At 35.0% G+C, this 13,151-nt stretch overlaps 1 protein-coding gene across 3 annotated transcripts in view; it reads left to right on the plus strand.

The window, feature by feature from the left end:
* The first annotated feature begins 2,544 nt into the window (after nucleotides 1-2,544).
* PIK3C3 (phosphatidylinositol 3-kinase catalytic subunit type 3) overlaps nucleotides 2,545-13,151 on the plus strand; it is a 131,385-nt gene continuing 120,778 nt past the window's right edge. For 2 of the 3 annotated variants that reach the window (XR_747474.2, XM_010358790.2), the window contains exons 1-3: nucleotides 2,545-2,702; nucleotides 4,912-5,100; nucleotides 9,249-9,392. Coding sequence is in view for 2 of the 3 variants with exons in the window: in XM_010358790.2 (XP_010357092.1) it covers nucleotides 2,635-2,702; nucleotides 4,912-5,100; nucleotides 9,249-9,392 (401 nt within the window). In the remaining variant the exon portion in view is untranslated. The remainder of the gene's footprint in view (nucleotides 2,703-4,911; nucleotides 5,101-9,248; nucleotides 9,393-13,151) is intronic. The other variant, XM_010358791.2, reaches the window with a different exon arrangement.

A 13,151-nucleotide genomic window follows, 5' to 3' on the forward strand; every position in this document is an offset into this window, starting at 1 on the left:
GTTATATTTGCAAATATGTTATATTTATGATTTGTGAAAATCACATGGGAAGGAAAATAATCATTCCTGTCCTTTCAAAATAAGATGCCTAAGGCTTCCTTTTCTCTTATACAGATGGCCTTGTTAATTGAATTCTGATACTCACATCTACCAACCAACACTTCTCTGACTTATGGTACAAAAGGCATTGACAGTTTTGGTTTTTATAATACCTCTTTCCATGCTTCCATGACTTACCAAAATCTTGTTCCTTATTGGCACATTAGTTTTCCCTGATGTATTAACATATTTAATACAATTACAGTCAAGTTTTCTGAGATCCTTCCATAATACATTTTTAATGTTATTTTTTCTCTTGATAATCTTTAAAAAGTTAAATCTGTCTTGGGTTCTGTGAATGAATATCTTGTAACTAAGTACTGACATTTGATTTTCATGCTTTTATCTGTGTTGTGTTTGCAACTGTTTTGGAAACAATCAGTATTACTTTAATTGTTATGAGATAATGAGAAAAGGACAAAGTCAGGCTTAAAAAGATGTGTCGTAGCCCAGATAAAGCCAGAATACATCATGGTGTTTATGCAAAAGAAGAGTTCATAGTTATTTGAATAGAAAAAAGGGGCTAGAAAAATGAATTGCCATGTGGAATACAGCAGTATAGATGTGCTGAATTTCAAAGAATCAGTCCTATAAGAGTAGTCAACACTATATTCCATAATCATTTTGCAAGCAATAGAGTTTCTGTAAAAAGCCCACTATCTATTATGTTAAGATTGCTAATTTGAAGTTTTTATATTTGTAAACTTGTTTGGTTGCATATGTATATAATATTATCTTAGGTTTATACATTAAATACCATTATATTACCATTATATAGTGAAAGTAATTTATTCACCACTGGGATCAGATAATTTAGTCCTTTACACATAGTCAATATTTTATTCAAGATTGAGGTTTCACATCAAATCTCACACTCATTGCTGGAGTTATGCCTTAAACAGAGCACTTGTGACAACAGTGTTACTGTTGAATGGCTCTGATAATTAGAAAGTTCAATTTGTATTGTTTGTTGAAATTACATTTCCTGTAAGTTCCAACCATTGGTGGCAGTTATTCTTAGGAACAAATCAAAGGTGCTCTCTTTTTGTTTAAACTTTAAGTTACAGGAGGATGACTATCATGTTTTTCTTTATTCTACTCAAATCCTTTTCTTGCTTCCATAAATATTTTTGAGAACTTATTTTGTGTAAAACATTGTGCATTAGGTATTTTTTTCCCGTTTCCAGGTTGAACAGCTCCACACCTTTCACCCTTTCTTTGAAATATATTTTTTTTCTAATCCCTCAACATTCTAATTACGCTAATTTGCACATACTCTAGTGATGTCCATCTTAAAATGCAGCACTTAGAAATAAAGACATAGACAGCAATTTGGGAGGTCGAGGCAGGCAGATCACCGGAGATCAGGAGTTTGAGACTAGACTGGCCAACAAGGTGAAAACTCGTCTCTACTAAAAATACAAAAATTAGCCGGGCTGGCTGGCGGGTGCCTGTAATTCCAGCTACTCGGAAGGCTGATGCAGGAGAATCACTTGAATCCGGGAGGTGGAGGTTGCAGTGAGCCGAAATTGAGCCAGCCTGGGCGACAATAGCAAAACTCCATCTCAAAAAGAAAAAAAAAAAAGAAAGAAAGAAAGAAAAAAGAAATAAAGGCATAGAAAATGGAGCCTTTCATTCAATATCATCAGTAATAACCAATAAGTAGGAAGTATTAAACTCAGCAATGTATTAGACAGTCAGGGGGGCAAGACACAGAAGTAAATGGCACACTAGTCTTACCTTCCAAGAGTTTTCAATATAATTGGAAGTGAATATTACAATTTTAGATTATAATAGTTATAAAAATAAACATTTTAAGAGCTCACAGGGTTTAGAGATCTGTGTTCTAGAGTTATTACAGGAAGCCTCTAGGTTCTGACTTGGGTTAAGGCTTGAAACTACATTGAATTTGAATATTACCAGTTTAAACATGCACGCAAAGTATTACGTCCAAAGTAGCATAAATATTGACAACACCAAACATGAAACCCAGATTTATTTGTTCTATATTTAGTCCTTTCCCTATTGTTTAGAGCAGAAAGAGAAAATCCTTGCTTAAGATAGCAAATTAGTGCTACAATTTTGGGGAAGGCCACTGGAATTTAAACTTGGCAAAATTCCAATTTTTGTGCTTGTAACCTGTTTAGACGGCAGCCAGTGAAAGCTGTTGTAATTCTTTTTGAATTGAATTTTCTTTTGTATTGTTTTAGGTACAGCTCAAGCTGAAATGATAGCGTCTCTTTTTCTTTAAAAAAAAAGTGCTGGCAAGGCAGGAAAACTGGAATGTAATCAGAGAAGCCGTTTCCCGTATACATTTACCCTTAAGCAAGATGGTAGGCGCCTTGTGCACATGCGCAGAAGAGTTGTTTCGGCAGTGAGTTCCGCCGCGTCAGAACTCGTTCCAGGCTGGGATTGGAGGCGTGCTGGCGAGGGCGGAACCGGAAGTTCCTGTGTTGTGGCGCTCCCCTGGTTCATTTCTGTTGTCTTTCCTGTAGTTAAGTTTCAGCTATAGGTCGTACCTTCGCCGACGGTGCGATGGGGGAAGCAGAGAAGTTTCACTACATCTACAGTTGTGACCTGGATATCAACGTCCAGCTTAAGATGTAAGAGAACCCTCGGGACAGGGAGTGGGATTGCTGGGGCGTAGGGGCGTGGGGGTAGGGGCTTGTTGGGAGTGAGAGGGAGAAAGTATGTGACTCGTCTCAAGGCCCAGACTGGGGGCGGCTGGGAGGGTTGTAGCCAGGAAGGCGCGAGAGAGTGGATCGTGGAGAGGGGCTCTGTTGGAAAAGGATTTAATACGTGGTCTCTGTGAAAAGCATAGCAGTAGGAATAGCCCTTAAGTTCCACTGTATTTTACAGTCTTTAAAGTTTTTGCTGTTCAGCCTTTTGAGAGTTTATTACTATTTTATTGTAAATTAAGAAATCGAGTCTCTTCTTAAGAGGACGATCTTTATTTTGGAACGGGGCTTGTAGGGTGGAATGAAGGCTTCAGAAATTATGGAGAGGTAGGCACAATCAGATGCAATAGTCTAGAATAAAATGAGCACATGGTGTATTAGCAGCACGGGAGGTGATAGAGGCCTAGGGTGAATCTTTGGGTAGTATGGCAGTGTTTAGTCAGGGAAGTTGGGAATAAGTCAAAGATGAGGGTGCCACTTGCAAGGGTACCAAGAAGATAGGAGGAAAGAGTCGTTGCAGGAAAACTTTGGGGCACCACGGCTGAAGTAAAGGTCAGGAGCGTGATATCTTGAGATGAGGATAATGGAACTGGTATAATGACGAGGGACGGACAAGACAGAGTTGGAAATTATGTCTCTTTTAAGGTGGTCATATAGAAGTGTTGTCAAAGCTATCACAAATTATTGACCACAGCATCATCCATAATTAATAAACATTTCTTGTGTATGTTCAGTTAATATTCAACAAATATGTGTTGGTCAAAGGCCTGCAGTAAGTGATAAATAAATTTTCTCAGTTGTCAGATGTACCTTTGAATGATCGTTTCATTTTATTTTCAGAAGTCCCTTATTCGCTGACAAATCCTTTACTTTTTAGTTTGTGGTGGTGGTGGTGGTAAAAGTAGTATGTCAACAACCACGTTGTACCTTTGTATGATACTTTATACACCTATTTAAGGTATTTTCCATAGCATACACCACTAGTAGTTTATACAGGATCAGTATTGATAAAGGGCTTTCCTTCAGCTTGATGTTCAGTATTTCTTGGATATACGAATGCATTTTTTGAAATGTTTGAACATTAAAAATAAAGAAAAACCAAAAAGCCGGTCTTTTTTTTTTTTTTTTTTTTTTTTTTTGAGACAGGGTCTCTCTCTGTCGCCTTTCCCTTTGAGATGACGTTCTGCATCTTTTGCTCCAACTCTCATGCATTGTTCTGGATCATTTCAGACATCTATCTGGGGTACTAAGTCCCTTCCCTACGCCAGCCTAAGTACTCTTGAGACTCTGATTTATCTTGCTGTAATGGGAAGAATATTGGCTTTGGCCTCCCTGCCCTAGTGTTTAATCCCAGCTCTGTTACTTTGTGACTTTGGATAATGAGTTTAGTTTATAAGTCTCTGTTTCCTCATTTATAAAATGAGAATATGGTGAAAATTATGTGAGAAAGAAAATATAAAATTCCTGGCACAGTATCTGATGTAATCTTGATGTCTAAAAAATGTTCCTCCCTCTGATAGTATCCTGTGCATATCTTTTATGACTTACACCAGTATTTTTTAAAGAAATGATCAGACAGTGCATATGCATAGGAAAAAAAAAATAATGGAAAGAGTAGAATAAAAACATGCGGTTAAAAGTAAATTTTTCTCCCCGGAAGCAATGACTTAATATTTTATTGCAATACTGTATTGTTTATCTTTTCTTTCTTCTGGACTTCTGTGCCCACGATAGTAAATGTTTCCTGAAAGAACAGGTGAATATGTGGTCAACTTGAAATGAAGAAAATGAAACCAAGGTCTAGAAAGCTGGTGACTTCTGGAGGGTAGATCAAGGGTTGGTGGCAGGGTTTAAAATTCAGAAGTATAAAATAGAGAAATGTGTTGATGAAGATAGGACTGATGTTAGGTATGTTAGGATTTTAAGAAAACCTTACCATATATAAAAATGACATTAATTGCATATACAGGAAAATGTTGTTTAAGTAGCATACCTTAACACAAAGGTAAACTCTTTTTATACTTATGCATATATATACATACTTAAAGCATATATGTACATGCTTAGTTCTTATGCGTATATGTACATGCTTAAAAAATTCAGGTCTGAAACATTGTTGCTCTTGTGCTTTCAGAGGAAGCTTGGAAGGGAAGAGAGAACAAAAGAGTTATAAAGCTGTCCTAGAAGACCCAATGTTGAAGTTTTCAGGACTATACCAGGAGACATGCTCGGATCTTTATGTTACTTGTCAGGTTTTTGCAGAAGGGAAGCCTTTGGCCTTGCCAGTGAGAACATCCTACAAAGCATTTAGTACAAGATGGAAGTAAGTTTTTTTCTGGCTTATGGTATGTTCCAGACTGTTCTTACCTTTCTTTATGGATGCTGCCAGTATAATTTAGTTGAATTATAGAAGAATTTCTTAATACCTATAGGCATTGATCAAATCATCTGAAGTAGAAACATACTCAGATAAAGTACTATGCATATCAGTATTATAACTGCAATTGAAATGGAAATAGATTTATGTTTGTATTTAGCATATTGACATTTTGATAAGCACTTGATTGATTTACATGACCAAACACATCTGTGGCATTTACCATCTTGTGCTCTTGAATGCATAAATACTTCTGGATAGTCTGAAATATTGTCCAACCTGATGTTTGGAGCTCAGATCTTTAGAGATAGCTCTGTTGCCATCTGTTCAGTTAAAATTTTTATTATTATTTTACATATGAAACTAATTTATTTAGATTCATGGTTTATTCAGCATGGTACATTAGCAAAACATTGTCAAGATGCAGGGTAAATATGACGAACATGAAGTTCCTGTTTTTTCAGAAGAGTATTGTGGATCTTTAATATGACTTCTTGACACTTCTTATATGATAGACTATATAGTGCAGTTCTGATGTTTGATGAGTGTTATTCAGCACTCTGGTAGGCTCAGTGCAGGATACACAGGCTGTATGCTTTTAAGGAAAGCATATTCCTTGGGAGACAGGATGTGACCACATGGACAGCCAGACTGTGCCATAGAGGGTTCAACCCTGTGTGTCCCAGGTGTCACCAAGTGTGACTGGAAAGGGTTTTCAGAGAGCAGAAGCCTGAACTCTGGTGATCTGGCTATGTCAAGACCAAATATTTTAATGGTGTAATTTCTTCAGTAGTCTTTTGTGGAGAGAGATCTGTCTGTCTGTCTATCTAGTCTATCTGTATTTCTATATATATCTGATATATCTGTGTGTATATGTGTATATATATATAGAGAGAGAGAGAGATATGTGTGTATGTAGATATACACACACACGTAAAAAATATGTCTCTATATACTTAATACTTCTTATTCTGGAAAATTTTAAACCTATGAACATAGAATAATACAGTGAACGCCTACGTTTCTGTTATATACCTACTGTTAACTCATGGCCAATCTTATATTCTCACCATTTTGAAACAAATCTCAAACGTTATAACAACTTAACTATAAGTATTTCTGTATATCTGTTTTTAAAGCATAACTATAGTACCATCATCATCACATCTAAAACAATGGAGCAGAATTCTTTAATTGTATCAGAGATTCTTAAACTGGAATCAGGAAGTCTTCAAACCCCTGAAGGTGTATGCAGAATTTTGTGTCTTCTGTATTTTTTCAAGGACAGAGCTCAAAGCTTTAATTAGATTTTTGAGGTCACCTGTTACTCACAAAAGAGTTAAAACAAATTTAGGTCTAGAAAGCCAAAAACATTTTGGTGAGGAAAAATGTATGGTGGGTTTTGTTGCATGACTTGACAAAAAAGGATATTACAGCAAAAGCAAATTCTCAATTAAAAGATTAAAGGTTTTCTCCTCCTCCTCCCATTTGCCAAGTCTTCTCTGCATTAGTTTTTATATTATATATTTGCAAGAATGTGAAAACTCCCATGTTTGATCTCTAAAAGTTTAAATTTTTAAAATTTGTAATTTTTAAATTGTGAAAGTACTTAATAAGGAAAGTACTCTAAAATTATTTAAAACTACTTTGAAATTAAAATGCCTAAGCTATGTAGACAATAGATTTAGAAAAACACCTTATTTTGGGTAAAATACCATGAGAATAGACTTCTTAAAAAAATACTGTCTGGGTGGATCACCTGAGGTCAGGTGTTCAGGACCAGCCTGGCCAACATGGTATAACCCCCTCTCTACTAAAAATACAAAAATTAGCTGGGCATGGTGGTAGGCACCTGTAATCCCAGCTACTTGGGAGGCTGAGGCAGGAGAATTGCTGGAATCCAGGAGGCAGAGGTTGCAGTGAGCCGAGATTGAGCAACTGCATTCCAGCCTGGGCAACGGAGTGAGGCTCTGTCTCAAAAATAAAAAATAAAATAAAGTAAAAAAAAATAGTCTTTAGGAGACTAAGAGAAAACATTTGCACATTTTATACATCCTGCTCTTTAGTGTTCAAAAGTTGAATTTATTGGTAGTTCATCAAAACAAAAATTGCCATCCTAAAATGAATGGAGGTAAAAACTTTAAATAGTCCTTATTCTTTGTAAGTATTTGCTTAAAAGAGATACTGTATAAACTTTGGAAGGAATAAATTAGATCATAAAGGGATCTCTTGCTGTCCAAATTTTTGGATTCCTTAGTTCAGATTGTGTTTTAGGGCCAGTATGAGATTCCAAATTATTTAAATCTGTTTGATTTCTGACTTTCTGATAGTGAGTTGTGAGAGTTGTAATAATCAGGAACTCATTCAAAATTTATTCAAGTCTATCATATCATGTCCTGTTTTGTCCTACACTAAGAGATCCCATGAGGGACACTTGTACTTTCTTTAATTACACTTAAGGTAAATTCTCATCTTTAGGTGTATGTACTGCAAATTTCTAAGTTTTTTCTTATATGAATATTATTCTTCAGGGAAGTAGTTTACATTTTTAAGAACACTTATATTTCACATTGTCTCATAAAGGTTTTGAAAATGGCTTTAGAAAGACATATTAATACAATCTAATTCAAAAATTACAAAGTTAGGATTCAGAAGTATTTTAATCAGATACGAGTGCTAGCACAGTGGTATGTGGTGATGGGGGTACTTGGTGGGGATTGGACCATCCAGATTTAGACTTTGCAATCTTGTGATGTTTTGATTGTTGCCAGGTGAATGTAATCTTAAGGTTAATGAGGGTTAGCAGATGGGATAGGGATAATGCATGAAGAGGAAGAAAACAAAGTGGTGTCCAAAATATATACCTTTTTGGTGTCTGACTAGATTTTTCTATAACTTCTAGAATATCTGGAGCAGTTCTCAAAGTTTTTAGCTGAAGGATTTTTTTTTTTTTTTTTTTTGACATGGAGTCTCACCCTGTCGCCAGGCTGGAGTGCAGTGGCATGATCTTGGCTCACTTCAATCTCTGCCCTTTGGGTTCAAGCGATTCTCCTGCCTCAGCCTCCCAAGTAGCTGGGACTACAGGCGCACCAACACGCCTGGCTAATTTTTTTTTGTATTTTTAGTAGAGACAGGGTTTCACCATGTTGGCCAAGCTGGTCTCGAACTCCTGACTTCAAGTGATCTGCCCGCCTCGGCCTTCCAAAATAGCGTCATTTTTTTTTTTTTTCAAAAGAACTCTTCTGCAGAAGCCTAGTATATAAAACAGATTTAAGTGCAGTTGCTTTCATTGAAAGAGGTGTTGTTGCCTGGTGTTGGATAGCAGAAGGTTTGAGACAAATGATTAGTTGGTCATTGGTATTGTCTCGTTGTCATTAAAGGACAGAATACAGAAAAAGAAATTTCACAATATTTTCCAAAAAGAAATTGCTTATTGTTGTCTTTAACTTTAGCTGGTGTGTGGTTTATTCATTGGCAAAAGGTGGCACTGCTTAGTGTTTTTCTTTTTAGCCTGCCCTACCGTGTGGCTAGTAATTAAATAATTTCATTTAGTTGTTTGAGCCTATCTGTAGTAGATACTTTCTTAAGCGTGTGTTTTTTTTAAAAAAGTGTTTCGTAGAAGAAAAGGATTTAATAACTCTTTATCTTGAAATTGATAGCCATCCCTAATTTATATGGCGTATATAAATGATTTGTTGTTTAAGTTTTTGGAAATTTTGTTAAGTGTTTTATCAATACAGATGTATTTAACATAGACTAGGATATGTCCCTTAGATAATAACTTTGAATGAACAGAATAATTTTGAGTAAACAGAAATAGAATTCTATGTGTCTGCTAGGGAATAGTTTGTATAATGTTGGCACAGTATTCTTTTGGAATTTAAAAGCCAGCTTGTCTTGAATAGGGTTGAAATTATCGAATACAGTGTCAAGTTTAAATGTATAAGAAAATTTACATAAATATATAGAGGGTTATATATACACATACATACACACACATGTTTATTCATCTAGGTACATATATACACACACACATATATATATACACACACGCATATATATATTTCTGATTTATGTTAACTTTATTTCCATAGCTGGAATGAATGGCTGAAACTACCGGTAAAATACCCTGACCTGCCCAGGAATGCCCAAGTGGCCCTTACCATATGGGATGTGTATGGACCTGGAAAAGCAGTGCCTGTAGGAGGAACAACGGTTTCGCTCTTTGGAAAATACGGGTAAGCATTCTCTTGTTCTCATCTGTAGGAGTGTAGCTGCTTTCTGACCCTTTTCTTTTTCAGAATGAGGGAAGGCTTTAATAGTTTATGCCCAGGCTCCAGTGTAAACCAGTTAGGTACATATGATTTGATCATTCCTTATACTGAATTTAGCCTGTATTTCCTATAGTATATACAGATAGATAAAGAAATACAATTTATATTGCTCTACTGTTGGTGATTGGTAATGTGATTTCTGCTAGAAAATAGAAGTCATTGGGAAATAGAACCTTGCTTTTAGGGAAAAGTGACTTTGACGTATACTATAACTGCTTTGTTGTAGGGTTTATCTGCTTTTTTATAATATTGACAGAAAGGATGAAAAACAGGATTAAAAAGCATTCATTTGCTAATGATGGTAATGATTGTGATAGAAAAGATAATTCAGTTTTTGAAACATGTACAAATACTAAATGTTTATTGTAAAAAAAAAAAAAAAAAAAAAAAAACCCCACAGTTCCAAAGGGTATTTTCGCTATATCCTTTTTCTTCAGGGACAGAAGACTCAGTCTATCTTTAGAGAATTTGTGACATTCTGTTGTTATTCTGCATTTACTAATTGGAATTTTTCACTAAAGAACTTGGTCCTTCATCAAGTATTTAGTTAGTTCATATAGGAAAGACAGATAAATGTTTAATTTTCTTTTCCCTTTACCAATTTCAAGACTAATGAGTTTGTGCCCTAGTAACTTGTAAAGGTGGTGATTGATGGCTTTTGTGCATTCTGTTTTTTATATGTTTCAGTCCATTGCTGTCTTTACTCTTTATAATGCTCAAAAAATCCCATTTTTGGTCAGTAGGAGCTCCTTCAAGTAGATCCCATGTCCTTTGGACAGTACACTAGTAGTGATTGGTAGCTTCTTTGCTTTGTGGTAGACAAGTTTTTCCAGGATCATTTGGAGTAATTTTCTGCTCCAGACCTGGAATCTCTGAAAGAAGTTCTGGTTCCTTTCAGTGTGAAATGGTATAGATCTTAATCTGTCTGGATATTACAAATGTCTTAATTTTTGTCTACTTTAAAGTTAAAAAATGTTATTTAATTTTTACATCATTAAGGATGAGGAGGATCGTATTTTGGAGTGTTTATTGACTATTTGTGTTTATGTTTCCATGAATTGCTTTTCGATATACTTTGTCCTTTATAGAAATTGAGATATAATTCACATACCATAAAATTCGTTCCTTTTTTTTTTTTTTTTTTTTGAGTTGTTTTCTTATTGATATATAAGGAGTCTTTGTAGATGAATGAAATTAGCCCGTTGTGGGTTATGTTACAAATACTGCTTTTCTGGTTTGGCTTGTTCTTTTGACTTAGTATGTATTTGTTTGCTCCTCATGGATTTTAAATTGTTATCTTGAAGCTATCAGTTTTTAGTTTTTGGGTTGTGAATTTAATGTTTTAGAAAGTTCCCATTTAAGATTCTTTAAAATGCTTTCTTCTGTTATGCTTTTATTCCTTTACATTAAAATCTTTGATTTATCTAAAATTACTATTGTGAAAGGAGTGATATAGTGAGAATAGCTTTTTAGAGAAAACCAAAACAAATGGTTTGAATATTTGTCCCTACACTGCTTATTAAATAAGCCATCTTATCCAGCTATTTTAAAATAGCATCCTTATATATATATATTCATCTTGTGTTGAAGTCTAAGAGAGGCATTTTAGTGTATAGTGCTATAGTGGTTAGAAAAGCAAGTTGTAGATTATCTGGCTTCAAATCTTGGCTTCTTTGCTTAGTATCTGTGTATCCTTGGGCAAATTACTTAATCTTATGCCTCAGTGTCTTCATATGTTAAATGAAAGAACAATAGTATCTCCCTCATTGAGTAGTTTATGATTGTTACATTACTAAATACATTTAATGGTCCTGATAAATATTATATCATATATTTATGTATTGAATAAATATTAAAATGACCTCAATAAATATTAGGTATCATTTCTGGGCTATTCTGTCAGTTAGGATAATGTTATAAAATGTTTAAATATTAGATAGGGATAATTCTTATTAGTCTTTCTTTTAAAATATTTCCAGGTTTGTTTTGGCAGATAAATTTTAATATTATTTTCTCAATTAAACTCACTGTTATTTTGTTAGAAAATCTTACTGAATTATATATGTTAATTAAAGAGAGAATTGATGCCTTTATCATATAAAACTTTTCTATCCAGGAATAGAGTGTGTCGGAAAGGCTTCTGAGCTCATCAGTGAAATCTAGATGTAATCCCATTTGGAATAGCTTGGTTGCTTACTAATACCTAGGTATTTTAGTTTAATGTGGCTATTAAAGAGATATTTGTTACTAAAATCCGCACAGGAAAAATAATTTCGATATAGTCTGAAACATTGTAACTTTCAGTTTTAAAATGTACTTCTTGATAAAATAGCATGTTACAGCAGAATGGACATATTACTAAATCAGTATTGTTTCTTTTACAGAGTATTTACCCCTTATTTTTTGTTACTAGAGAGGGACTTGTTTGCAACAGAGAAGAAAAAGAAAAATGTACAGCTCTTTTTAGTGGCTAAATGTTTTTGAGAAATAACCAGACGTTCCTCTTAGTTTTTCCTCCCAGATTCATCACAAGTGGTTTACCTTCTGGAATATCAATAGGAAATTCTCTCATAAAAACACCTCTGTTAGTACTCGTGCATTTTAGAGGACTTTAGGATCTAGTTTGAGGGGATTTTCTGAGGAGGATGTAGTTGTGGGACAATTGAAATGTCCACAGATGCAGTGAAATGACCTGCCTACATCTAAACAAACTCTCAGATTGATTTTTGGTACTGTTTTGTTTGGCTTCTTGCACTTTTTTTTTTAAAGTACTACATTAAATCAGTAGTAATCAACCTGTGTTTAAGAATCATCCGGGAAGCCTATGAGAAAAGCATCTTCCTGGGTTCTCACGAACTCAGTGTGTCTGTGGTAGGGCCCAAGAATCAGCATTTTAAACAATCTTCCTGAGTGATTCTGTGAAAGGGAGCCTATGGACCACAATTTGAGAAGCACTGAACTGACCTTTGTGATAGTAGTTTATTAATATGACTTATACATACATTCATGTGTTGCTCTTCTTTACTCCTTCCCTTGGAGCCCACTTTATTTGTAATTCTGTGTATATCCCAGTGAAAGGAAAATTCCTTTACCTCCCATCCAAACCAAGCTGCCAGCGTGCTTGAAAGATAAATCAGTAGCACTTGTTCTACTTTTAAAAAGTCATTAAACCCCAAGGATTTCTATAAAGGGAGCAGTAGCAATAAGTGAGTGGTTACTTAAATTTGTTTTCTGCCATTAACTAAAATAAGACTTTGAATCTTGGAAAGTCATCTGTTTTCTCTTAACTCTAACTGGAAAATAGGTCATCCTACTCCTTCGTGTCCCGAACACATCAGATGCCCAATATGAATGAAACCTGTTAGAGAGAAGCACTGATTGCGTGAAATTATCTCACTTAGAGCTTGATTTCTCCAACTTGAGTCATTTACTTATCACTTTTAGAATTCCATTCATATCTCTTTACTAAGTATATTATCTTTTTTTTTTTTTTTTTGAGATGGATTCTCACTCTGTTGCCCTGCTGTGGTACGATCTCAGCTCACTGCAATCTCCACCTCCTGGGTTCAAGCGATTCTCCTTCCTCAGCCTCCTGAGTAGCTGGGATTACAGGCACCTGCCACCACGCCCAGCTCATTTTTGTATTTTTGGTAGAGGTAGGGT

The sequence above is a fragment of the Rhinopithecus roxellana genome, chromosome 21, assembly GCF_007565055.1.
Source record: "Rhinopithecus roxellana isolate Shanxi Qingling chromosome 21, ASM756505v1, whole genome shotgun sequence".
NCBI lineage: Eukaryota > Metazoa > Chordata > Mammalia > Primates > Cercopithecidae > Rhinopithecus > Rhinopithecus roxellana.